At 38.4% G+C, this 26,706-nt stretch overlaps 6 protein-coding genes across 9 annotated transcripts; 2 read left to right on the forward strand and 4 right to left on the reverse strand.

Moving 5' to 3' along the window:
* Positions 1,012-4,296, forward strand: LOC18775006. Of its 2 annotated transcripts, none has more exons than XM_007205875.2 (6): positions 1,012-1,134; positions 1,459-1,560; positions 1,799-2,163; positions 2,427-2,522; positions 3,544-3,603; positions 3,688-4,296. In XM_007205875.2, the coding sequence occupies exons 2-6, from the start codon at positions 1,461-1,463 to the stop codon at positions 3,889-3,891; spliced, it is 825 nt and encodes a 274-aa protein (XP_007205937.2). In that variant the 5' UTR covers positions 1,012-1,134; positions 1,459-1,460; the 3' UTR covers positions 3,892-4,296. The 2 variants fall into 2 exon arrangements, with proteins under 2 accessions (XP_007205937.2, XP_020422175.1); XM_020566586.1 differs by having other exon boundaries at positions 1,041-1,134; positions 1,426-1,560.
* On the forward strand, positions 4,971-7,865 carry LOC18772874 (putative serine/threonine-protein kinase-like protein CCR3). The gene has a single exon (XM_007207718.2). The coding sequence runs from the start codon at positions 5,411-5,413 to the stop codon at positions 7,817-7,819; it is 2,409 nt and encodes an 802-aa protein (XP_007207780.1). The 5' UTR covers positions 4,971-5,410; the 3' UTR covers positions 7,820-7,865.
* On the reverse strand, positions 9,704-13,140 carry LOC18774669 (phosphoinositide phospholipase C 2). Its single transcript, XM_007204952.2, has 9 exons — positions 12,362-13,140; positions 11,956-12,152; positions 11,688-11,823; positions 11,420-11,584; positions 11,120-11,325; positions 10,906-11,023; positions 10,627-10,779; positions 10,419-10,505; positions 9,704-10,111 (listed from the first exon to the last, which is right to left on the reverse strand). Exons 1-9 carry the CDS (start codon positions 12,665-12,667, stop codon positions 9,809-9,811), a joined length of 1,671 nt encoding a protein of 556 aa, XP_007205014.1. The 5' UTR covers positions 12,668-13,140; the 3' UTR covers positions 9,704-9,808.
* LOC18772015 (phosphoinositide phospholipase C 4) lies at positions 13,487-17,323 on the reverse strand. The gene is made up of 9 exons (XM_007206514.2): positions 16,538-17,323; positions 15,948-16,144; positions 15,559-15,694; positions 15,234-15,467; positions 14,923-15,140; positions 14,665-14,782; positions 14,328-14,477; positions 14,126-14,212; positions 13,487-13,975 (listed from the first exon to the last, which is right to left on the reverse strand). Exons 1-9 carry the CDS (start codon positions 16,865-16,867, stop codon positions 13,682-13,684), a joined length of 1,764 nt encoding a protein of 587 aa, XP_007206576.1. The 5' UTR covers positions 16,868-17,323; the 3' UTR covers positions 13,487-13,681.
* Positions 17,737-20,984, reverse strand: LOC18773491 (phosphoinositide phospholipase C 2). Of its 3 annotated transcripts, none has more exons than XM_007207953.2 (9): positions 20,661-20,984; positions 20,057-20,253; positions 19,818-19,953; positions 19,479-19,721; positions 19,169-19,389; positions 18,960-19,077; positions 18,691-18,840; positions 18,508-18,594; positions 17,737-18,285 (listed from the first exon to the last, which is right to left on the reverse strand). In XM_007207953.2, exons 1-9 carry the CDS (start codon positions 20,982-20,984, stop codon positions 17,992-17,994), a joined length of 1,770 nt encoding a protein of 589 aa, XP_007208015.1. In that variant the 3' UTR covers positions 17,737-17,991. The 3 variants fall into 3 exon arrangements, with proteins under 3 accessions (XP_007208015.1, XP_020420845.1, XP_020420846.1); XM_020565256.1 differs by lacking the exon at positions 20,661-20,984 and adding an exon at positions 20,425-20,627 and having other exon boundaries at positions 17,992-18,285; XM_020565257.1 differs by lacking the exon at positions 20,661-20,984 and adding an exon at positions 20,343-20,419 and having other exon boundaries at positions 17,992-18,285.
* Positions 24,743-26,310, reverse strand: LOC18774904 (probable pyridoxal 5'-phosphate synthase subunit PDX1). The gene has a single exon (XM_007205539.2). It carries the CDS (start codon positions 26,028-26,030, stop codon positions 25,092-25,094), a length of 939 nt encoding a protein of 312 aa, XP_007205601.1. The 5' UTR covers positions 26,031-26,310; the 3' UTR covers positions 24,743-25,091.

Consider the following 26,706-nt stretch of genomic DNA (forward strand, 5'->3'; position numbering starts at 1 on the left):
AACCCAACTCCATTTTATCTCCTATTTGTGATGTACGCCCCTAGGGTTGGTAATATTGTTTTTTTGTACAAGTACTAAATCATCCAATGTCGACAGATATGACGGTATATAAATCAAATTTGAATAAATTTAAAATGTTATATTGTTAGACTGATAATTGAAATTTTTTTTTTATTCGTGAGAGGTGGTGGAGATTCAATTTAGGACTTTACCCAACCTTGAAAAGAATAATATTGCTAGATTAAGAGTTAGTAGATAGAATTAGACAGTCCTGATCTCTTAGACTACAGGGGTCCAAGAGATTTGTGATCACTCACCGTTAGATGTAAATTCAACGGTTCACTCACTCTTGCACTCCTTTTAATAAACTTTTTTGAACCATTGGATTAATATATTTGTGATCACTCACCGTTGGATGTAAATTCAACAGTTCACTCACTCTTGCACTCCTTTTAAAAAACTTTTTTGAACCATTGGATTAATATCCAACGGTAGGTGATCACAATCTCTTGGACTCCTGTGGTCAAAGAGATCAGGACTGTATAATTAGATATGTCATATATATATGTATAAATATTTGCATACAAGTGATACTGTGAGAGAAGAAAATCGAACACAAAATCTCAATTGCAGGTATTAATAATATTAAATTAATTGCTTGAGGTATAAAATCCTTCAATTATGTTGTCATGTTTGATACCTACCATAACAAAGTGTTTGATAACATAACTGAAATTTAAGTTGTATAAATGTCAGACCAAAAACAAAGGGCTCCATCTATTCTTTCACTTCGTTATCGGTGTGAATCTATCAATAAAGTTGTATGTGACATTTGGTTTGGCGTCTTGTGGGCATATGACTTTGATCTAGGCCCAACTCAATGTTGGGCTATTCAAACAGGTCCAAAATCAAATAATGGGCTTTTTTTAAATCGGCCCAAATTCTGAAACATCACTCTACTCAAATTTTGAAGCCCAATTAAGGCCAATTCGCACAGAGTGTCAGTGTGCCTCCCTTATCGTTAAAGAAGCCCTAACAAAACAGACCCGAGCTCTCTCTCTCTCTCTCTCTCTCTCTCTCCTGCTCTCATCTTCTTCAGTCTTCCTTCCATCTCCTGCTCGCCAGTGGCCCCAGGTACTGATTAAAGTTTTCATTTTTGTGAGTTGGGTCTGTCAATTTTGAACTTTTCTTTGTTGCTTTTGCATCTAAACTCGTTTTTGCTTCTGTTTGGCTTAATGGGCATTTGCGAATTGTTCATTTCATTTTCATTTCGGGTCTTTTTTGATTTATTTGATAGATTCTGCTTGTTGATATATTTGTGAAAGCATTGATTTGTGTTTGGAAATGGGATATAGTTCATTGTGCTTTCTGCTTTCCGCACATAATTAGTAGGTTGACTGGTTAATGCTTTTCCATCTCCCACAGTTTTACTTCTTCTCAAACTTTGAACTTTGGCAGAAATGAAAGGTGTTCGATTTGCTTTGCGATCCTTCAACGATGGCGTTTCACGCCGATTTCATCAGCCACATATGAGAACCCTCTCCACGAATGTAACATCAGGTACTTCTCTGTACAGTTCCGTGTCTCCCTGTTGGTGCCAATTTTCGATATGGTTCTGATAATTTGTAAGTTGAAATTTTGCTTGAACCTCCATGAATAGTATGGAAATAGATTTTTCTTTTGGAGGTTAAACTTAGGATTTGGTTTGTTTTTTCTTGTAATATAGCTTCTCTATTCCAAGAATTACTCAATGTAACTACAAATAAAAGCTTGACACATTAGCTTTTTTATGTGTTAGGCGGTGAAGTGGATGATGAGAACAATTCTAATTCATTTGAATCTCCGGATGAGTTTGAGCGGCGTATTTTCGGTGAAACTTCTGGGGGTAATTTTAGATCAGATGCCTTTTTCACGAAGCTTGATAGGCTCGGGATGGGTCATGATGGACAGGGTTTGAATCGTTCTGGAGGAGGTGGAAGTGGAAGTGGTTCTCATATACTCGACGGCTTAGATGAAAGTTTTAACACATTATCAGATGGAATGGATGGAAAATTAGAGAAAGCAGCCGCCGACTTTGATATTGATTACGAGGAAATAAACCAAGAGGACTATTCTTACAGACCAGATGTGAATTTTGAGCTAGGAATGACTTATGACCTTAAAGTATGTTATGGAGCAACTTCCCTTTCTTTTCTGCCTTTTCACTTTTATGTTATTGTTGTAATTATAGCTTGCACTTATTTTGTGGTGTTATAAATGTATAACCTGCATTTGAGATTTGTTTGTCCTGAAAGGAAAAATAATACAAGTTAGCCTGTCCTGCCTTACCACTGAACCATAATATTTTGCCACAGTGTTGTTCTCTTTATGCCTCGTTTGTCTTTAGATATCCCTGTCTCATGTACGCACCATGTGGCTCTATGCAGGATCTTGATCTTACTAAGCGAGGAGTGCGTAAGTTTACCCCAAGGGATGAGTTTGAAGTAACTACAAAGGAAGTTCTTAGAAAAGCTGATTTCAGGGTATGTGCACTTGTCAGTCTCTCCAATATATGCATGTAGGATCCTTGTTGCTTTGTATATGTTTGCCTGTTTGGTGAAATGTAAAGGATTGTTTTTATTGTTGATGCCCCTATACCTCTTTTCCCTGATACGCATAAATAGAAGCTGAGGACTAAAATTATGCGAAGTAGATTTATCCAATTTTTTTTTAAGGGATAGTCTATCCTGATTGTGACTCAGTTTCAGAATTAAAGATCTAGATATTATGATATTTGGAGCTTGCTGGCCCAGTGGTTGTGAATGAGCTGCATATTGGCAGGTTATTGCACTTGATTGCCTTAAGGCCTGTTTGATAACCATTTCAATTTTAACTTTTAGTTTTCATTTTTTGTGCTAGGGTATAGAGGAAAATGAGAGTGAGACTGGGAGTTGGGATGAGATTGAGAGAGGATGAGAGGGGAGGATGGGAGGGAGGAGTAACAAAAGTGAAAAAAAACTTGAAAATGAAAACAATTTCAAATAGATTTCAGTTTTTAGTTTTTGTTTTCACTTTTGTTACTCCTCCCTCCCATCCTCCCCTATCATCTTCCCTCTCATTCTCACTTCCATTTTCCCTCTTTTTCCTCTATACTCTAGCACAAAAAATGAAAACTAAAAACAAAAATTGAAATGGTTATCAAACGGGCCCTTAGGTTTTCTTAGTTAATTTTCAGAATATTCTATATTCTTTATTGAATTCATCAATTGCAACTAATTTTGATTATTAGAAAACTTAAGTTAAAAACTCTGGGCGGGTTGTTGTGATTTCATTATTACTCTCTTCTGCTACTAGACATTGAAATGTAGGTTTAGCTGTCCTTTTTTGTCCCTTGCGTCCGTTGAGATCTGAAATCCTTTATCTTATTTCGCTGGTTTTACTGGTGTGCTTGCTGATCTTATTACGTCTCTGAATCCCAATTTTAAATGTCAAATTTTGTTGTTTATCCTTTTGAATTTTGATCCTTTGGATGCATTCTTGCACCAACTGTATTGCTCTGTGCAGAATGTGAGATTCCTGGCAAATTTCTTAACAGATGCTGGAATTCTCATCAAAAGAAGCAAGGTAAAATTGAATGCATGCTGAATGACCTGAACTTTGTTGAAGCTGCATTGAAATACTTTTTAAGTTCCCTTGTTCCTTGTGTAGACTGGGATCAGCGCCAAGGCCCAGAGGAAGGTCGCTAGGGAAATCAAAACAGCTCGAGCTTTTGGTTTAATGCCTTTCACGACAATGGGGACAAAGTCATTTGTTTTTGGGAAAACTATGGAGGCTCTCGATCAAGATTACGAATACGAAAGTTATGATAACCCTATGGATGCTGATGGAAAAGACCCACTGGGGCCCTTTTAGCTTGTATGGAGGGGATCTTGAATCAGTAGAATTCAGTTGACAGCACAACTACAAACCTGCCCCTATCCCCACAAGAATATACAGAAGGAGAAGAAAATGATGGAAAAAGATGGGTTCTTATTTAAGGTGAATTCCGGGATGTCGGTAACTCCATGTTTCTGGTTGGTATGTAGGTTAATTCGTTTTTATTTTTTGTAGTTGGTATACATTCACTGTAATAACAGCCCAAGTAATTCCCCTTCGTATTTCAAGCCTATTGGGTTTTGGGTTTTATTGTCCGGTAGTTTGCCAATTTGCTGAACTAAGATGAATATTTTGGTACTTTTAGTATATACATAATTAATTCTAGCAAGAACAAAATTGAGTGTGCGGAAGAAATATATTTTGAGATCGAAATTTGCACCATTTTTCTTCTCATTTTAGGATTTTAAGTTCAAGCGACGATTGTACGGAGGAACTTCAGAAACAAGTTTGCCCTATAAAGTCGGGAATTTGATGAGGTGATTGACATGCAATATTTTTCTTCTAGATCATGATGGAGCTTTGGCTCGATTATGAAAAACCATCTTCCTATAGTCCTCGGGAGTTTACGGAAAAGAAGCATTTATATTTTTCGCTTACATTTTTGCATCCTTTTCATTACTATTTGTAGTTGGTTTCAGTTGAATGAAGTTCTTTCCTTTGGACTAAAAAAAGAAAAGAAAGAACCGAATAAAAACGATTTTAAAAATGTATATATATATATATATAAAATAAAAAAAAACTTTATCATCCAACCTAGTTGTCAACAGCCTCTAAATTTAGTGGCATTTTTGTCTCCCTTAAAAGCATATAGTACTGCCGGAGGGTTAAGGGTTGCTTTCATAATTCAATTTTGTGGTGAATTATTCTCCTCTCATCTATTAAGAATTAAAAAAAAAAAGAGAAGGGAAGAAACTTAGCCCTTGAACAGTAAGCCAATTCTCGTTGTTGCTCTCCCGAAATCCTTCACCAAGTTAAGATTTGATTCTCTCGTATGATTGGGAGTGACCAAACTAGCTTAAGTTCAGGTTTATCCATTGCATCTCCATCTCTCAATATTCTAACAACAAAGCTCAGGCTTAATTTTGTCCAACTCGAACCACTATTAGAGACCAAAACTAGCTGATTGTTTATTAAGAAATTTTGTGCAAGACACTTTCAACACGCAGCAATTCCAGTTTAGCTTACCTTAAACTCTTTCGTGCCTCAGTAAAACTTTTTTTTTTTCTTTTTCTAATTAGTGATCTATGGCACATGCAATACAGTGAAGAATTTTTATTTCTCCTGACTCTCAGGGATTTTCCTCTTCTGCTAGCTAGGCAACAACATAACCAATCTAAAGGGACCACATGCTCCACAGCCTGTTTATTATATTCTCTCTCATTTCTAGCATTGTCACCTTCTTCCCTAACCCAAATGCTCCTCTCTCTCCCTCTCTCTCCCAATGAAGAAAAAAAAACCAGAAACCTCCACTTACCCGTTACCCAAATCTTCATAAATGGCACTTGTACATCCACCATCTTCTCTCATTATCACCATCATCTTCACAGCCGTCATATCTTCACTGACACCACATGATAGAGTGGTCCATGGCCTTGGCTTAGCTTCTACCACAGCCATCACATATGGCACTTCCACTGTTTGTGGCATTGTGGCAGACAACCCTACACAGAGCATACAATGCTACCAAAACATTCAGACCATTTCAGTCCAGCCCATTGTTTCTTTTGAAGCCATCTCTGGGGGCAAGACCTTCTTCTGTGGCCTCAGGTCTGGTGGCTTTAGCCTTCTCTGTTGGGACACCAGCTTATCTAGCTCATGTAGGTTCCAACCTAAACGCATATATCACAGTGACACAATAGCTTTGACTGATCTGGCTGTAGGTGATGCCCAAGTTTGTGCCAGAGAGGTCAACTCTAGAATTGTCAGGTGCTGGAGAGGAGGAGATGGCACAAGAGGGTCTTTGTTTCCCTCACCTGGGGAAGCATTGGACTTTCATACAATCACATCTGGAAGGGGATTTACATGTGGGATTTTGATGAATGGTAGCAGAGTTCTGTGTTGGGGTCAGAGTAGGGTTGGAGCTGAGATTCAAACAGGGTTTGAGAATGTGTTGATGTCAAGACTAGTTGTTGGAGAGTCTCATGCTTGTGGGTTGAGTGTGAATGGAGCTTTGGTCTGTAAAGGGAACAACGATTCCGGGCAATTGAATGTACCTTCAAGCACTTCAGCTTTTGAGTTTTCAGGCCTTGCATTGGGATCAAATTTTACTTGTGCTATTCGTCGAAGAAATGGCTTTGTTGTATGCTGGGGAGGAAGAAACAGAATTGAATATGACAGTGATGCTATTGAAAATGTTTCATTTGAGTTGATTGCTGCAGGTTTGGATTTTCTTTGCGGCTTAACAACAAGTAATTTATCAATGATTTGTTGGGGACCAGGCTGGACTAGTTCTCAGAATGATCTTCCACTAGGAATGATTGTTCCTGGTCCATGTGTACAAGGTCCATGTAGTAGCTGTGGTGTGTACCCGAATTCGGAGACTCTTTGCGGTGGTTCTGGGAAAATCTGCAAATCATGCCAGATTGAACTTCCAATTGCAGTGCCGTTGCCCCCAATAAATCCGCCGCCACCACAAGTTTCAGCACCGGCTTCTTCATCATCCATAACCAGAAATAGGCTTTTGTTGGCGTTTGCAATAGTTGGATCAGTTGGGGCTTTTACAGGGCTCTGCACTATTATCTTTTGCCTATGGACTAGAAAATGTGGTTCTTGGTCTAACCATCATGATTCTGTGCAACCCACAAGTGCTGTTGCCCCCAATGCTGGTTCTGCAGTTGGGATTGAAAATGATCCTAATGCTCCACCTTCAAGATCAAGTTCCATCAAGGGCTATATAAGCGGCTCATCATCAAAGCATGGAGACAAGACTGAGTCATTTCACCTAGCAGAGCTTTCCGCTGCTACCAAGCACTTCTCATCAGAAAACAAGATTGGTGCTGGGAGCTTTGGTACTGTCTATAAAGGCAAGCTCTCGGACGGTCGCGAAGTGGCCATCAAGAGGGGAGATACTAGTACCAAGACCAAGAAATTTCAGGAGAAAGAGACCGCATTTGATTCCGAATTAGCATTGCTGTCCCGGCTTCACCACAAGCACTTAGTAAAGCTAGTGGGATCCTGTGAAGAGAAAGATGAGAGACTTTTGGTTTACGAGTACATGTGCAACGGTTCACTTCATGATCACTTGCATAGCAAGAAAAATGTTGAGAGAAGTAGCAGCATTGTGAATTCTTGGAGAATGAGGATAAAAATTGCATTGGATGCAGCCAGGGGAATTGAGTATCTGCACAATTATGCAGTGCCAACAATAATTCACAGGGACATTAAGTCCTCAAACATTCTTTTGGATGAAAATTGGACTGCAAGAGTATCTGATTTTGGACTGTCATTACTGGGACCGGAATCTGACCAAGAGATCATGTCATCGAAGGCGGTTGGAACAGTTGGCTACATTGATCCTGAGTACTTTGTATCAAATGTTTTGACAGCAAAGAGTGATGTCTATGGCTTTGGGGTGGTGTTATTGGAGCTTTTGACAGGTAAGAGGGCTGTGTTCAGACTCAGTGAAGAGGGAACAGGTCCAATGGGGGTTGTGGAGTATGCCGGGCCGCGGATGATGGCGGGGGAACTGCAAAGCATTTTGGATCAAAGGGTGGTGCCGCCAGATCCGAATGAAGCTGAAGCAGTTGAGCTGGTGGCTTATACTGCCAGGCATTGTGTGAACTTGGAGGGGAAGGAAAGGCCTAGTATGACTGACATTGTTGCCAATTTGGAAAGGGCACTTGCTCTTTGTGAGGATGAACGTTTTAGCTTCTCTACTACCACAATTTCCCTCCCTTCATTGTGAAATTTCATCCAAAAACATTATTCATTTATTTATTTTTCCTTATTAATTCTATACCAAATTTTTTTTCTTCCCCATGTCGGCTTATACATGATTCTTAGTTTCACGATTTTTGCTATGGCAAAGATTAAGGAATGCCATAAAAAGGGTCTAATTCACGAAAATTTCTTCAATGAATAAGGCGTATACACTTTCCTCTCACAATCACCTCATCATATAAGTAACACGTGATGAATAATTGTACAAAAAGTGGCGTATACGACAGTCCACTATAAAATTATTGCTAATTTTAAAGTACACAATAGGCCGGTGGTCTGGTCACCTTGACATGATGGCCCTATCTTCTTGGTTGAGGTGTATAGTATCTCTCATCTTTTGCCTCCTGAATGTTGGCTGGTCTGGGAGGCAGTGGGGCATGAAGTGATTCCAATCAAAAGCACTATCCTATTCTTGATCACCTTAGTGTACATTTTTTGGAATTCTAGTTGCTTTAGCTAGTAAATTTTGCACAGACAATTCAGGTAAAATGACCACTCTTTGCAAACCATTTTCCACACGATGTTGTTTCAGAAAATTAATGTTATAATCAGCTTCCACAGAAAATCATATAAAAGGTGCCAGTGGTTGCCTCCTTGCCTCAAGAATCATATAAAGCGGTTTCGTAGTTGTTTTTCACTTAGTTGGAGGATATTTTAAATTTGATTTACGTGAATGTAAGATCGATACATATGTATATTTTGATATCATAATGAGTTATGAAAGTAAAATTTTGATATGCGTGCTATCATGTCGTTTACAAATAAATAAATGAAGTCTTTTAATGGCACTCAAGATAACAATTTTCTGAAAAAACAAATGTATGGCTTTGAAATATGCAAATTTTAATTTTGTAATTAGCTGTATGAAATCATTTTGTTTTTTTTAACAAAAAGAAATTAGGAAATATTGGCTTTTGAGTTTTGAATCCCAAGTTGACCCCAAAAAAGAAAAAGAAAAAAAGAAAAAAAAGAAAAAGACTAATGAGTCACACTAGTTGTGAAACGCGGGGCCTGCGGCGGCTGCACCTTTTGATCACAGGCTGTACAACAGCTGGGTGCTGATGAAATGATGAACGTGGGATTATAAAATAGGCTTAACTTTTGGTTAATTAATTATGTGAAGCAATAACCTATTACCAATGTGATCAAGACATGGACATTCAAATCATTGTTTTATTAAGTTGTATTAGGTGGCTTCATTACATAAAAATTAAGAGACACATGAGGATTTCAATGGTTAATCATTGTCCACCCTCCCTCTTTGAATCAAGAAAAAGACAGGTTCAATGTTACTATTTACCATAGGTCATAGGCACAATTTTTAGTACATATTGTCGATGCACGCGAATCTCACAATGCGTTGACTTATGTGTAGGCAATTATCCTTAACATCACTCGTTTGATCTATTAAAAGTAACATATATGATTGTACTTATTGCATAAAGTTAGCTGTGAATAATAAATATATGGGGAGCTAATTTCCCACTTATCTTTTGTCCACTTACACTCCTTTTGTTAGAAATTGTATGTTTCCACTTCTCTTTTATCCACTTACACTCTCTTGTTGGAAATTGTATGTTAGAGTAAAACGTATTAAAAAACATAAAGGAGTATAAGTAAACAAAAGAAGAGTGGGAAAATAAGCACCCTAATATATGTGACGCATGACACTTATAGAGCATCAATAAATAATGCACCATTAATGGCGACGAAGAAAATTGCACTCCGTGTTTGATCAACTACCTCTTTTATCTAGTGATACTTTTCTTTCTATGGTTGAAAAATATGCCAAATCCAAATAATTAAAAAAAACTTATCATGTTTGGAATTGGAAGGATTCTATCACATGTGGCTAAGATAAAAAGAATTTCTTGTGTATTAGCAGATGCAAGTTTAGAATGTAATATTGAACATGGATTACAGGAGAGGCATAGCATGAGCAATACTTATTAATTTATTCAGCATAGTCAAAGTCAAATCTCATCAGGAGCCTCACGGATTTATACCTTTGGCCTCTTCTATTATGCAGAGGAACAGCTCGGATCCCAGTTCTGAGCTCTGGAATTGGGAGACATGTTTGGCCACCAAAGTCATGTTTCCCAGAAGTGTCATATTCTTTGACTTCAACTCGGAGCACAGCCAGTTCTGGAACACTCAATGGGAAGATGAACTCCTTGTTCCATACTGGTACCCACTGGTCCTCAATTGGCTGTGTTTCCATCATTTTTGTATCATTTGGCACTCCAGCAATTCCAACCTACAAACACACCAAATTAAGCTTTCTCTTACCAAACTGTTAATCTGAACCATACCATACGTGCTTTCAAACAAAAGTATATTCATCAGTTGTCTAGATTGTTGCTTTGACAACATAACATGCCAGACTGTTTGTGACATGAGAACATTTTACTATGTTACGTATACTGGTAAAGTTCTCTTACTAGGTACAAATGTAGAATTACGTCCAGATTGTTACGCCGAACAACATAATATGTCAGAGTATCTGTCTGACAAGAGAACATTTATAGGGGGTGTATCTTTGAATGAAAATTTTGGTAACATACCCTCACAAAAAAGTCCGGAGGAGAATAAAGATCAAAGTGTGTGTGGTGGAAATCTGAATGCCATCCTTCACCCATGTATACTTTTACCTGCTTGTCAACAAGAAGGTTATGGAGAAAGTTCATATATATATATATATATATATATACACACATATTTGAAAATAATAAGAGTGGCATGGTTACAAGTTTGATCAGAGATTCAAAGCACCTTCAAATTTGTCTTGACTGGTACGGGTTCATTAGGATCAAAAGCCTCATTATTTGGGCCAAGGGCCAGTAAAAATTCAGGTTTTTTCACATAACCACAGCCTCCATTGGCTCTGAACATTCCATTCATGATCCAAAGGTACTTTCCATATCCCTTTGAGAAGAAATTCACTATTGTAAGATAAGCAGGAATTGAGGTGAAGTAAAAGCAGAATTCCCAGCAAACAACTCTAAGCTAGTTATTTAAAAAGTTAGCTAAAAGTTACAAAAGAAGCCTAACTTGCATATTGAATGCCACCATTTGAGCTCCATGGGTCCATCCAAGCATAGGATCATAATTTGATGAGTCCAAACGGGTACCCTTAGGATATACCCTTAACAAATTTCTTTGTGTAAACCTAGAGAAAGATTAATTTAAGCACAATTGATCATTTAGATGGTGAAGAACATTAAGAATTTAAGAGTAGTGAACATGAAAACCAGTGTTATGTCACCTGACAATATCGGATCCACGGGTTCTGGTTGCATTTTCCAGTTCTTGCTCGCTCAAGCTAAGACGCCGGACCTTAATTGGATCGATATGCCATATATCCAAGCCACCTTTCGGCTTCCCTGCATGAATTGCAATTAACTGCTTATATTCTGGAGTGGCATTCTCCTCATCTTCATCTTGATCATCTTGATCATCTTGTTCATTGTCCTGCTTTCAAGTGTGTAATGATATACATGATTCTTGGTTCACTAAGCAAATGTGTTAGCACAATGTACACTAGCGTTCACATGCACCTTAATACCTTGTTATCAGTGGTTCCCGATTCCCTAGGTCTCTGAGATTCATGATACTCCGGTGGCTTGGTCGAAATCAGAATCCTTCTCTTCAATGAGTCAGGTGAAGGGAATTCCATTATGAATTCTGAACGAGGGCTGTATAGCGTCTCTCCAAATGTTTCTGTGACCATCTACAATCACATTTGAAAAAAGAAGTTCAAATCACAATTGAAGTGGTGCATAAAAAAGAATCATAAGATGGGGAGACTAATTAAGGTATGAATTCCTATTCACCTTGGCCACTTTAGCTTGAAGATTTGAAGGTAGGTGGTCTTCAAATGTTATGACAACAGGGTATTCAGAAGCAATAAAAGCGTTATCCTTGATAGCCCGCAAACATTTGATGAGTTCCACTGGACTAGTAAGAGTCCTGAAGGTTCAAAGAGAGATCAAATTTTGTTATGAAAATATGACTAACTAGCGTGGACTGAGAATTAATAGTTTTCCAACCAAGACCATGTTCATAATAGAGTTTGAGAGCAACCACAAATTAAATTCATACCCTCCGTGACGAACCTCCACGCCATTTTTCTTAGAATTCGGCCACAAATCTAATTCGATAACTCTAACGCCTTGTAGCAGTGCGTTTATAATTGGGTGGACACTGCTGTCACTGCTGAGTTGATTTCCTGTTAAGTAGGAGTTGTGGCCGGTAAATAGAAAATAATGAGCCAATGGCGCATTCATGTCATGGTGCACCTGAATCCAAACACAGCTGTTCTCAATTTTTGGATCATTAAGATGCATAAACTAATGCAGAAACTGCAAACTAATATTTTTTTTCCAATCATCTTCATAGTTTGCATGTTCTTAAATGTATAAATAAGTTAGAAAGTTTCATCACTCTGAACAGTGAATGCTTTACTCAATATATGAAATTGAAACAATACAAGGTTTGATGAAATTACCTTTGAATAGAAAGGAGGATTAAGGTCACCAAGGAGATACCGAAAGAAGGCATCGAGATGGAGACCCTTTCTTTGAAAGATGTTGAGATGCCTGAGACTATTGAAAATGGCCTGAGCATCCTCCTTGGTGGCATTGGGTTCTCCTTGAAACTCAATCAGAAAATTCTGAAGGTTATCAATCGTTATGGTGCCATTTTCGGCGTACTGATTAAACAGGTTCTTTATATCTTCAGGAGGCTCAGCCACCTTGAGCCTAAATATTCTCTTGAAGCAGAAGCAGACCTTGAAAGACTGCTTATTGGACATTTTTGAGACTGGCAGCTTGTGATGATGCCAATGGTTTCTCTAGATTCTGTTTATATGAAGAGAGAAAGGAAGAACTTCGTTAAGTACATCGCAGCCTTTGTGCATGAAGGGACTTACTGTGGAATTCGCATACATCAACGGCTGACAAGCATTTGGAATTTCCTGACAAGAACTTATAATTTGCTTGAAATTCTTAGGCCTGGCTTTGCAGCAAAGTCAGAATCTGTGCTCTTGCAAAACTTTAAATTGACAACACTCCACTTTCCCTACTCTTTATGTAATTAATGTCATATATACACGCTATTGTTAGTATTGTATGGCAATTCGTATCTCAACCCAACTTTATCCTGGTCCACAAATAAAGAGAATGCTTCTCTCATACATGGCTTTCTCGTCTGTACATTCTCTTTTGTCGGTGCAAATTGCATAAAAAAGATCTTTACATCATGAGGCCTCCAACAAAATATACCCTTGCTTTCTTTTTAGATCATTAGCCAGACTGTGTAACCAAAACATATCTATGCCATGGAAAGTAAATTTTCTTTTACTGAATTACATGACATGTTATTACCGGCCTGTACTCGAGCTATGTGATTGACAGTTGAGTTGTTAATTTCTTTAATCTGGACAATGTTGCTACTGCAATTGTGGGGTAGGAGAAGGAGAAGTTTGACAATCAGGTTGAAAGTTGAGTTTCACCTAAACCCTAGTAGATTTTGTCCATTTGATCTGCAGGTTGAACGGTTCCTTTATTGAGTTATACCAAAGATGGAATTGTCCCTTAAAACATAATTGAGAAAAAGACAAAGGGAAAAAGGAAAAGGAAAAACAAAAGGCTGTCATTATATGCTTCTATAGACGATCCACTTCCAAAAAGAAAAAAAAAAGAAAGAGGGAGAGAGAGTACCAAACAATCTTTTACAATGAGCAAAATAAACAAAACTTATAGCAGAACTACAGGGGGCAACAGAATAAAAATGAACCGAGGAAAATTCGATGAGCAGAACCAAATGCTCAGATGAACTCAAATTGCATTAGAAGCCTTACTGAGTTGTATTTTGTTCCTTTACGGTCAAAGAGAGGGACTGCACGAATCCCTTGTCTCAATTCAGACACTGGCAAACAGGTTTGGCCACCAAAGTCATCCTTCTCAGACATGTCATACTCATGTACCTCAACTCGAAGCAAAGCCAATTCAGGAACCCTCAATGGAAATGTAAACTCTTCCTCCCAGACTGGTGTCCAATCGTCCTCCTTTTTCTTAGTTTTCTTCATTATTTCATCAGCTGGAACTCCTGCTATGCCAACCTGCCTCACAGATTAAATGGTAAATAGAAGCACTAAGAAGTGTGTATCACTGCATTATTATTAATCAAGCACTTAAAAAGCATACATTATTTGGTTTACCAGTAGACTGACCAAGGTAATCATTTGAAAATAAAACACAGACCATCTTACCCTGGTGTAGAAATCCGGTGGGGAATATAAATCGAAGTGTGTTTGTTTGAAATCCAAATGCCATCCATCTCCCATATATACTTTGACCTGTCAAGAAACATAATTAGTTTAAGAGTCTTTTAAATGAGAGGGGATAAAAACAGTCTTTGACAATCAACTTACAACTTTACATCAAGAGAAAAGGAACAGAAAATGCGTTCACCTTTAAAGTCTTCTTTACTGGCAATTTTGCCTTAGGATCAAAGATCTGATTATCTGATTCGTTCATAATAAAATCAGGCTTTTTCACATAACCACAACCCCCATTGGCTCTAAACATCCCATGCATCAGCCAAAGAGATCTACCATATCCCTGTCATTGGACCAGAGAAATGTTCATTTTCTGTCTCAAAAATGCTACCAGTTTTCTTATCTTGAAATAACATTGCACAGCATTATCTTGATGACTGGGAAGAAAAAATACGATCAAAACAGAAGAAGGTTATAAGAAAAAGAAAATAACTTTTTTTCGGGACAGAAAGGTAAGAACTTTAAACAACCTGCATATTGAATGCAACCATTTGAGCACCATGCATCCAACCAATAAGTGGCTTGTAGTTGGAGGAGTTGAACCGAGTACCTTTTGGGTACACCCTTAAAATGTTCTTCTGGGTAAATCTATGAATAACATTGTTACAGTTTATACTTGTTCAGTTGGATAACATAGATCAAATACCAAGTAAATGAGATTTCACAATTGAATTCATCACATGAGGGAATCATTCGGCACCTCATTGTGCTAGGAAAACAAAACGTACCTAACAACATCTGTTCCATGAGATTCAGCAGCCTTTTCAAGTGCTTGTTCACTCAAGCTAAGGCGTCTAACTTTATCAAGTTCAACTTTTAGTGCCTCCTTTAGACCACCCTTGGGTTTTCCAGCATGGATTGTAATTAGACGTTTGTATTCATGTTCTGCTGATGAGAACGATCCACGATTACTGTGACTGTTATCCTCACTTGAATCACTGTCACTCTGCAAGACAATAGAGAAAAATTTAATCACTTAAGGGCAGGACATCAAGCATAAGTGATGCTAGCAGTAAATATTTTTGTTCTCAAAACACACCATGTCATCATCTTCGTGTTCTTCTGTAAGCTCTGAGGGTTCTTTCCCCCATAAGTCTTCCTCACTCTTATGTGAGTCATGTTCCTTTTCATTGGCAGTTTTAGCCTTGCGGTACTCCTCAGGAGGTTTGGTAGAAATAATAATTCGGTACTTAAGTTCTTCCGGTGAAGGCAACTCTTTCAAGCAATCAGATTCAGGGTAAAACAACATCTCACCAAATGTCTCAATGAGCATCTGGAAATGAAGAAATTTGCAAATTTTAAACAGTAGTTATAGTAAGAACATGATTTATTACTCATAAATTAAAAAAGGAAAAGAAAATCACCTGTGCTACTTTAGCTTGGAGATCAGGGGTAAGATGGTCTTCAAGAGTTATGATGACAGGGTATGGAGATTCAGAAAATGCATGCTCTTGAATTGATTTCAAGCATTTAATAAGCTCCACAGGGGTTGTCAAAGTCCTAGATTCACAAATACACACTTTGAATATCAATCCCATGAGTTGGAACACTAGGCTTTCATAGAAATATCGACTAAGAACAGCAACAAAAAGTATTTAGGCTGAAAATAGAATGCTTTAAAACAGAGTTACCTATCTTCAAGCTTACTTAGGATACACAGGCTTAAATATATTCAATGAAACTCATAATCATTAAGACGATTTCACTTTGAAGTCCGACGAGGTACCATTAGATTGGAGATAATTAGAGTTACCTTCCATGAAGAACATGCACATTGTCCTTTGTGGAATTTGGCCAAATATCGAGCTCCACCACTCTTACACCTCTCTTGAGTGCCTTTATGATTGGAACATCACTGCAGTCACTGCTGAGCTGATTTCCAGTCAGGTATGAATTATGACCTGTATATATGTAATAATGGGACAATGGAGCTGTCATATCCTGATGAACCTGAAACAAATTACCAAAAGCAGAAATTTACAAATTGTCTCAATCAAAATCAAAGAAATTATAAAATGCACTTGTTCATTAAAGAAAACACTTCTTTAATGAATTAATGATCAATAAAACAGGGCCACAAATTTGCTAATGAATTCAAGTAAACTAGCCCAAGAATTTAAATGTCAAGATATTTGATATGCTGATGAGCATTGCTAGATTATGAGCTATCTATGACAAGTCTCTAGCAGCATGTTGCACACGTGTCAAACTGGAATTTGTCCGCAAGGAAGATTCTTCCACTCAAGCTAGCTACGAGCTGACGGAGTTTAAATGTTTACATTCTTACAGTTTCCTATACTTTCTCGGGAAACAAACAAAACCCAGAAAAGAAAAACCCAATACCTGATCTCGAATGGGGGGGTTGAGATCGGGAGAGAACAAGTAATGGTGGAAGTCGTCGAGGGTGAGAGTGCGCCTGCTGATCAACTTGGCAATGTGGTGCCTCTTCTGCAGCACCTGCTCCACGATCCGCTCGGCGTCGGACGCCTCCGCGCCGCCGCCTACGCCGCCGTCTGCCTGAAATTCCAGCAAGAAATTCTGCAGCTGCTCTGCTGTCATGTGGGTCCCTCCCTCGGCGTACTTGTTGAATGCCTCCTTGACGTCCAGCGGTGGCTCTGCCTCCGTCACCCTGAACTTCCTCGTGAAGCACATGCACATCCTGTAACTCCCCATCGACCTTAACCAATAATTTACACAACAAAAATCAGAGCTTTTGAGAAATGGCAGACAGAACAGAGAGAGAGGTTTAGGAATGTAAAGGGGTTGAGCTTTGGGAGGTTTATATTCTTTATTTATGGAATTGTGATTGTCAGATGAAGTTAGACAGACGACAGCCTTTTTATATTCTTTATTTATGGAAAAATTTGCCGTTTTGTTTGGCGCCTTTTTGGTTTTAATTATCTTTTTTTTTTCCTTTTTAAATCATCACGTATTAATTTTGATTGATGTTGACGGTTGTTTAATGGGAACTTTCTCCATGGAGGAATATGTAGTGACGGTCTCATGCGAACTATTAACAACTCTTGAGCCCCGAAATTAATTGAATCAACGGCTCACAATTGTTTCCGTGTGATTGTATTAATTAAATTTAATCATAATTAATGTGTAAATATTTTTATCAGCGATTCACATTCGTTCATAACCCGCGGTTAAGTGTGGACTCAATAAAAAGTCAAGAAATAAGCTAATCTGTCCATGAGAAAGAGACAGAACAGGAGGTCAAAGAACTTCTTCTATTTTTTTAATTAAAGAAAATTGATCACGAGATGCACGTTGGTTTTCTTTTACTGAGCCATGCAATAAAGAAACACCAGAGTGAATAAAGACCACCCAAAGGTACATCTGGCCCATTCCACCTGGTTATATAAACTAACATTATTAGCAAAGAGAAAAATTAAAAACAATAATAAATGATGTAATAATCAAATGATTCGAAGACAAATAGAACAATCGATTGGCTTGGTGATAGGATCATTTGTTTTGACACTATGTGCGTAGAGGAGGTTTGAACTTGAGCATAAGAAGACTCCTTTAGTCAACTAACCTAATTAGCGGTAGAGCTATTTAAAGTGAAAGATGGCTTTGCCCTTAATTTTCTAAATTATTTTATAAATTTACATACGTAGTTTTGGATAAATAGTAAGAGGAAGCTTGAATATGTATGAATTTTTAAAACTAATATTCACATTTTGACCGCGTAATTTTACAATTCAAGCTCCGCTCTTGGACCACATTCACAGTGATATTACAGAAACAAAAAATGATTTTGCCATTGGAATGAGGGGAACCAAATGCTATCAGATGAAGTGAAATCGCATTAGAAGCCTTATTGTGTTGTATTTGTTTCCTTTGCGGTCAAAGAGAGGGACTGCACGAATCCCTTGTTTCAATTCAGAGATTGGGAAACAAGTTTGGCCACCAAAGTCATCCTTCTCAGAAAGGTCATGCTCATGAACCTCAACTCGAAGCAAAGCCAACTCAGGAACTTTCAGTTGAAATGTAAACTCTTCCTCCCATGAAGGTGTCCAAATGTCCTCTTTTTTCTTGGTTTGTTTCATTATTTCATCTGCAGGCACTCCTGCTATGCCAACCTGCATTACAGATATTATTAGCCATTAAATACAAGCCCTAATTATTTATTGTTAATCAAGCGCTTAAAAGCATACATAATTAATTATTTGGTTTACCAGTAGGACACAGACCATATATCTTTTTATCTTTTTTTGTCATTCATTAGGGAGGGGGAGGAGGAAGCATTATATTAGGTTGCTCCAAGATTGTCTCCAACGTGAATTGAACCCGGGTGGACTTACCCTAGTGTAGAAATCGGGAGGGGAATATAAATCAAAGTGTGTGTGTTTGAAATCCAAATGCCATCCATCTCCCATATACACTTTCACCTGTCAAGAAACATAATTGACTTTAAGATTCTTGTGAATCAGGTAAATTCCAACTTCACCTGCACTAAAAGAAAAAGGAACAGAAAATGCGATCACCTTTAAAGTCTTCTTTACCGGCAAGTTTGCTTTAGGATAAAAAACCTGATTATCTAAATTCTTCATAACAAAATCCGGCTTTTTTACATAACCGCAGCCCCCATTGGCTCTAAACATCCCTTGCATCAGCCAAAGAGATCTACCATATCCCTGCCATTGAACCAGAGAAATGTTTTGATCTAGTGATTGTTGGAGGAAATAAAACTAAAAGAAAAAGAAAAAAGAACATATGTTTTTAGGAAGACTGAGAAATTAGAACTTTAACAAACCTGCATGTTGAATGCAACCATTTGAGCGCCATGCATCCAACCAATAAGCGGCTTGTAGTTGGAGGAGTTAAACCGAGTACCTTTTGGATAAACCCTTAAAATGTTCTTCTGGGTAAATCTGTGAACAAAAATTGAAGTATAGTCGGTTCAAAAGCATCGATTAAATACCAAGTAAAAGATGTCATTGTGATAGAGAAAAAAAAGAGTACCTAACAATATCCGTTCCATAAGATTCAGCAGCCTTTTCAAGTGCTTGTTCACTCAAGCTAAGGCGTCTAACTTTGTTAAGCTCAATTTTTAGTACCTCCTTCAAACCACCCTTTGGTTTTCCAGCATGGATTGCGATTAGATGTTTGTATTCGCGTGCTCCTGGCGAGGACAATCCACCAATATTGCCGCCATTGTTATCCTCACTTGAATCACTATCACTCTGCAAGGTGGTAATACAGAAAAATTAATCACGTAAGAGGTATGGCATTAAGCATGTAATTGGAGTTAGCATGTTCATTTAAAACACACCGTATCATCATCTTCTTCACGTTCATCTGTATTAAGCTCTGATGGTTCCTTCCCCCATAAGTCTTCTTCCTCACTCATATGTAAGTCATCTCCCCTTCCGTTCCCATTTTGAGCCTTAAGGTACTCCCGAGGAGGCTTCGTAGAAATAATAATTCTGTACTTGAGTTGTTCCGGTGATGGAAACTCTTTCAAAAATTCTGATTCAGGGTAGAACAACATATCCTCAAATGTCTCAATGAGCATCTGGAAAAGCAAAATAAATAAAAAATGCAGACGTTAACAGTAATTTTAGTAAGAAGGTGATTTATTGCTACTCATACAAGAGAAAAAGAAAGTCACCTGTGCTACTTTAGCTTGGAGATCAGGGGTGAGGTGGTCTTCAAGAGTTATGATGACAGGATATGGAGATTCAGAAAAGGCATGTTCTTTAATCGATTTCAAGCATTTAATAAGTTCCACAGGAGTTGTCAAGGTCCTAGATTCACAACAAGACACATTGAATTAAAATTTATCTACTGAAAATAGAATGCTTCAAAAATCAATGTTGGAGGTAGATCGGAGATAATTAGAGAATTTACCTTCCATGAAGAACATGCACATTGTCCTTTTCGGAATTTGGCCAAATATCAAGCTCCACCACTCTTACACCTCTCTTGAGTGCCTCTATGATTGGAACATCACTGCAGTCGCTGCTGAGCTGATTTCCGGTCAGGTATGAATTATGACCTGTGTATATGTAGTAATGGGACAGTGGAGCCGTCATATCCTGATGAACCTGAAACAAAATATCCAAAGCAGAAATTTAAAAAATTGTCTCCAAATCAAAATAAACGACATTAAAAAATGCACAATATGCGGTAAGACCTCATGATATTTGATAATGAATTCAAGCAAACTAGCCCAAGAAGTTAAATCTCAAGATATTTGATATGCTGATGAGCATTACTAGATTATGAGCCATCTATGACATTGACAAGTCTCTAGCAGCATGTTGCACATGTGTCAAACTGGAATTTGTACGCAAGGAATATTCTTCCACTCAAGCTAGCTAGCTAACAGAGTTTCAATATGTACATTCTTGAAGTTTCCTATACTTTCTCGGGAAACAAACAAAACCCAGAAAAGAAAACCCAATTAGTAAACAAAAAAAGTGAATTAATTAACAGAAGAGCTAGCTACTACCTGAGCTCGAATAGGTGGGTTGAGATCGGAAGAGAACAAGTAATGGTGAAAGTCGTCGAGGGTGAGAAGAGTGCCCCTGCTGATCAACTTGGCAATGTTGTGCCTCTTCTGCAGTACCTGCTCCACGATCCGCTCGGCTTCGGACGCGGACGTGCTGCCACCCTCCGCCTGAAGCTCCACCAAGAAATGCCGCAGCTGTTCGGCTGTCATGTGGGTCCCGTCCCCGGCGTACTTGTTGAATGTCTCCTTGACGTCCGACGGCGGCTCTGCCTCCATCACCCTGAACTTCCTTGTGAAGCATAAGCACATCCTATAATTCCCCATCTATCTTGATGAATTAATAATTTATACACACAACGAAAATCAGAGCTTTTTAGAAATGGCAGAGAGAGAGAGAGAGAGAGAGAGAGGTTTTAGGAATGTAATTAAGGTACTGTGTTTGATCAAGTTATAGACGGACAGTCTTTTTATATTCCTTCTGTATTGATCTTTGCCGTTCTTGTTTGGCGCCTTTTTTGGTCTTCTTATTTTTCTTTGCGTTGAAGTTGTTAAATTGTGATGGCTTTGATGTATGACTGTATTGTTGCACCTCCCACTAGGTTGGAATATAATGCACTAACGCCAGTCGTGAGTGAACCAGAATAAAGGACGTGGAGTGGCCTAGTAGTTTGCCCTCCCCCTTATCACTCAGCTGGTCTGGGTTCGAAACTTCCCTTAGATTAGAAGCTAAGAAAGAAGTCAATGATGTCCCTCAGAAAAAGGAATGAAAGATATTGATTTTATAATGCAGGGAAGGGACAGACGGACAATAACTTTCTTTCTTCTTCTGCTCTTTTCTTCTTTTATAATTTAATGAAAATTAAAGTTTATCACGACATGAAGGGACACGTGGGATTCTTTTAATGGAGTGATTATAGAAGACCATGCAATAAGTATAAACTAACATTATCTTTGACTTTGATTAACAAAAGGAAAAGAGTATTAAAATTAAGGTTGGTGTCTCTGAGCTAATTATGACAAAATTAAGGCTGATCGGAAATGGGCAAAACTATAAGCATGCTACTAGAAGCCCTTCATAGTAGCACTCCAGAATTTGTTCCATTAATTACAATAATCTTCAGAGGTAATTAGATGGTAATACATGCGTGATGCGTCTTGAGTCCTCAGCTCTCTCGAAATGTAAGTCTTCGGTTTTACAGGTTATGTATACATACATGCGTCTATCGCTCTAATCACTGATTATATAGTAGATTCTCTCTAACCCCGTATTCCAACCCAAGCCCACCCACTTGAAATTAATCAAACATTTTTTTACCTAACGGACTGAAGGGTACAGACTGCATCACGACCTACATGAGATAACGAAACGATGCTGCTACATGCTACACTGAATCACAGACTAGTAGATATTTTGGTAAGTACTAAGCCAGCCATATTTGTTTTCCATAAGGGTCCAGCCACGTTATTTAAAAATTTGAGGGGTTTTCACCAAAGGCCCAACAACACTACAGATCTGGATCAGCAGCCTTTAAACTTGGCCCAAAAAACCCACACACAAACTCAGTTTTCTTTTCCTTCTTTTTACTGAGAGTTGTGAAAAAAAGCACTTCTATTCATAGCCGTTAGCGCACTAGAATATTAAAAATTCATGTGCTATGTCCTCCTCCAGAAAGTACATAACACTAAAAGAAGCACTTAGAAAAAAAAACATCTCAAACAGGCCAAAAACATTCGTCAGAAATTTGACGGTGAATTTTAGAATCTCTGTATGTAACGAATCTAAACTATAATGCGACAGATCACACACTAATCTGTTTATCATAAAAAAATCATCTGGATGTTTGCTTGATTAAAACAAATTCGAGGTTAACCTGCGTTTACCACCAATCGCACTAAAACATATAATAAACAAATAAAGTAAAAAAGGTCAAGCTACCCTAAGCCTAAATTCTTTATTCTTTCTTAGTTGGGTTAGTACCTGTTTAATATAATATCTTAGCTTACCCAAATATAATATGCTTAGGGGTATAAAAGCTAGAAAAATACCTTTTTAAGTGCCAAGAACTCAATCCGAATCTTATTAGTTTATGCTTTCTATACAAATTTCTTTTATTTTAAAAAAATTTGTTGCTCAAGTAACTCTAAACCAAACTGAAAAAACCAATACATACACGACGATAAAATCTTGATGAAGTGACACAGAAATTCTACTCATGAAGACACCCATGGTACCCAAACCAAAAGGTCCAAAACTTGGATCCAAGGAGACGGTGTAATCTTATCGACCTGTTCGACATGGCCTGAAACACATAGCCAAATATAGACATAAACAAATACCTGACCGAAAAACAGACTTTTGATGCATAAAAGGTGCACATTGGCTAGGATGATCGGAAAGCATACTGTGGTACCTAATAAAAGAAGCAAAGACTAGGATTTTGGAGAAGTGTTTCCCTTTTCCTCTGGTAACCAACATTGAGATCATAAATCAGTCTCTCTTTACCATGCTATTTTCATTGGCAAGGCATCTATTAACATTGAGATCATATACCAAACAATTTATCCAATTCATTGAGGCTTCTAAGACTCAAACCACTGAGCTCCATGATTTAACATGATCCTAAAAAAGACTGTTTGTCTACAGCTCACTCCACTGCAACACTAGATCAGTTAAAACTATGAGACAACAACTACTGGTTCAATGGATAGGGCTGCATCAATTGCACAACTTAAGAGCTAATGAAAGTGCTAAATCCGTTTTCTACTACAAACACTCAAATATGCTTCACATGTAGAACTCCAAGGACATACATGTAAACAGACCAAACCTGTGACTACTATTTCCTTGGTTAATCTCTCAAACCAGAAGTTTACATTACCATACAACTCACAGACTTTTGAACCTGAATTCCACGATCACATGGCCTAAGATCATTTTCTATGAAACCAAGCATGTAAGAACCCACCAAGACATTTAAGTACGGATGATTCATTCAATACAGAAAAACGAAAAAGAAAAAATGAGATTCACAGAAGAATAAGGGAGAACAACTTATGAGGTAGAACTGGAGAGAGGAAGATCTATGAGTGAAGAGAAAGAGCTAATAACTCAAAATCTGTTTATTTAAAAGGCTAAAAATCCGAGGGCAAGGAATAATGGATTGAAAGCTACAGAGCAGAAACACAGACTTGACCCCAGACAAATCTAAATAAATTTAGGAGATACAGACAGGGCATGCCCGGCATGGTATATACATGTGGAATATTATTTTCAGCATAATGATTTATACAGCTAGTTATAAGTTGGTGAATTTAGTCCCTTCCATTACTGTCCTAAAGTAATATCTTAAAGTTTACTTACTGTCCTCAGGCTCAAAGGATACCAATTAAAGATGTCAAATGTTGAATTTTAACTGTAGCACGACCAAACTCAACTGTTAGCAATCAAACTAAACTTTGATACAACACAGTGAATTCATAAATTTATCTTTGCTTCTCGTTAAATTTCCAACAAATCCATCCATTAATCATTATACTAGAATTGCATGAATATATCTTGCAAATTGCAATGAACTAAGACAAATAGAACTTGAGAATCCAATGACAGTGATTCTAACAATATTGTTGCCTTGCCTACATCTATAAAAGAAAGAGGAAGATCTATGAGTGAGGAGAAAGAGCTAATAACTCAAAATCTGTTTATTTAAAAGGCTAAAAATCCGAGGGCAAGGAATAATGGATTGAAAGCTACAGAGCAGAAACACAGACTTGACCCCAGACAAATCTAAATAAATTTAGGAGATACAGACAGGGCATGCCCGGCATGGTATATACATGTGGAATATTATTTTCAGCATAATGATTTATACAGCTAGTTATAAGTTGGTGAATTTAGTCCCTTCCATTACTGTCCTAAAGTAATATCTTAAAGTTTACTTACTGTCCTCAGGCTCAAAGGATACCAATTAAAGATGTCAAATGTTGAATTTTAACTGTAGCACGACCAAACTCAACTGTTAGCAATCAAACTAAACTTTGATACAACACAGTGAATTCATAAATTTATCTTTGCTTCTCGTTAATTTCCAACAAATCCATCCATTAATCATTATACTAGAATTGCATGAATATATCTTGCAAATTGCAATGAACTAAGACAAATAGAACTTGAGAATCCAATGACAGTGATTCTAACAATATTGTTGCCTTGCCTACATCTATAAAAGAAAGAAAGAAAACCCAGCAATAAATCCAAGAGTAAAATTACTCTCTTGAGCCATGCAAGTAAAATTACCACAGCTAATGAATCCAATATGAAAAAATGGTATATAATTATATATGGTGCAATGTTCATTTTCTTCTAAAAGAGGGGCTTTTAGCCTTTAGCCCTTTGGGCTTCACCCAAAAGCTCCAAAATTCAACTCACCAAATTCAGTCAGACCGAAACGCGTACCTCTCAACCTTCTCGTCATTCAGATTAATCCCAACCATGGCCTCACCCAATCCACAGCTGATCTCAGCCAGCACATCTGGGTCACTATAATGGGTCGAAGCCTGCACAATGGCCCGAGCCCTCCGGGCAGGGTCACCACTCTTAAACACACCCGACCCGACGAAAACCCCATCGCACCCCAACTGCATCATCAACGCCGCGTCGGCAGGCGTTGCCACGCCACCGGCGGCGAACTGCACCACCGGCAGCCTCCCGAGCTGCTTCGTCTGCATCATGAGATCGTACGGAGCCGCGATTCTCTTCGCGTACGCGAACACCTCGTCGTCATCCATGTTCCGCAAAACCCTGATGTCCCCCATCACTTGCCGCACGTGCCTCACGGCCTCGACGATGTTTCCGGTGCCGGCCTCCCCCTTCGTCCGGATCATCGCGGCACCCTCCCGGATCCGGCGAAGAGCCTCGCCGAGGTTCCTGCAGCCGCAGACGAACGGGACGCGGAAGTTGTGCTTGTTGATGTGGTGCTCGTCGTCGGCGAGGGTCAGGACCTCGCTCTCGTCTACGTAGTCGACGCCGATGGCCTCGAGGATTTGGGCCTCGACGAAGTGGCCGATGCGAGCTTTGGCCATGACGGGGATGGTGACGGAGCGCTTGATCTCCTTGATGAGCTGCGGGTCGGACATTCGGGCAACGCCGCCCTGCGATCGGATGTCGGCGGGGACGCGCTCAAGGGCCATGACGGCGCATGCGCCGGCCTCCTCGGCGATGCGGGCCTGCGCGGGGTTGACGACGTCCATGATGACGCCGCCGCGGAGCATTTGGGCGAGGCCAACTTTGACGGAGAATGGGGAGGATTTGGTCGTGGTTTCGTATATAGCGCCTTTTCCGTAGACGGTGACGACGCCACTGCTGTCAGCCATTTTTGGGAAATTGGGAAGGTGAGATCGCGAGGCAGAAGGAAGGTGGTGGACAGTGGAGAGTAAGTGGAGAGAGAGAGAGAGAGAGAGGGAGAAGAAGATGATGATGACGATATGGGAAATGCAAATTAGATAAAATAATGGCTAGGGACTAGGGACTAGTTTTGATTAGTTAAATCCCCAAACCCAACTCTTAATATTTGGTCTAAATTTCCATTCTCTATTTTTGGCAACTCCAATTTTCTTTTTCAAAATTTTCCTATTAAGGACATTTTTAATCGGTATGGATTTTCTTACTCACAAAAGAGAGTAAAAGAGTTGAATGGAACTTATATTTTACATGTAAAAGAGAGTAAAACAGTTGAACGAAACATAGGTTTTAACTTGTTAATGTAAAAAATTGAATGGTGTTTAATTTTTAAATTTGAGGTCTTTCAAATATGGAGAAGATATATATAATTAAATCAAGAATTAGTTGATAAATAATATTAAATTTCTGATTTCCATATTTTACTACATTAGTGTTCCTTCTTTCTTACAAGCATAAAGGAATGCCTCTTAAAAAAACAAAAGCAAATAAATGTTAATAGTTATGATTTGCCAAACTACAATGACAAAAAAAAATTGTGGAGTTGGCCTTTATTATTTGAAGGAAAGAAGAAAAGAAGATAATGTTCTA

The sequence above is a fragment of the Prunus persica genome, chromosome G6 (assembly GCF_000346465.2).
Source record: "Prunus persica cultivar Lovell chromosome G6, Prunus_persica_NCBIv2, whole genome shotgun sequence".
NCBI lineage: Eukaryota > Viridiplantae > Streptophyta > Magnoliopsida > Rosales > Rosaceae > Prunus > Prunus persica.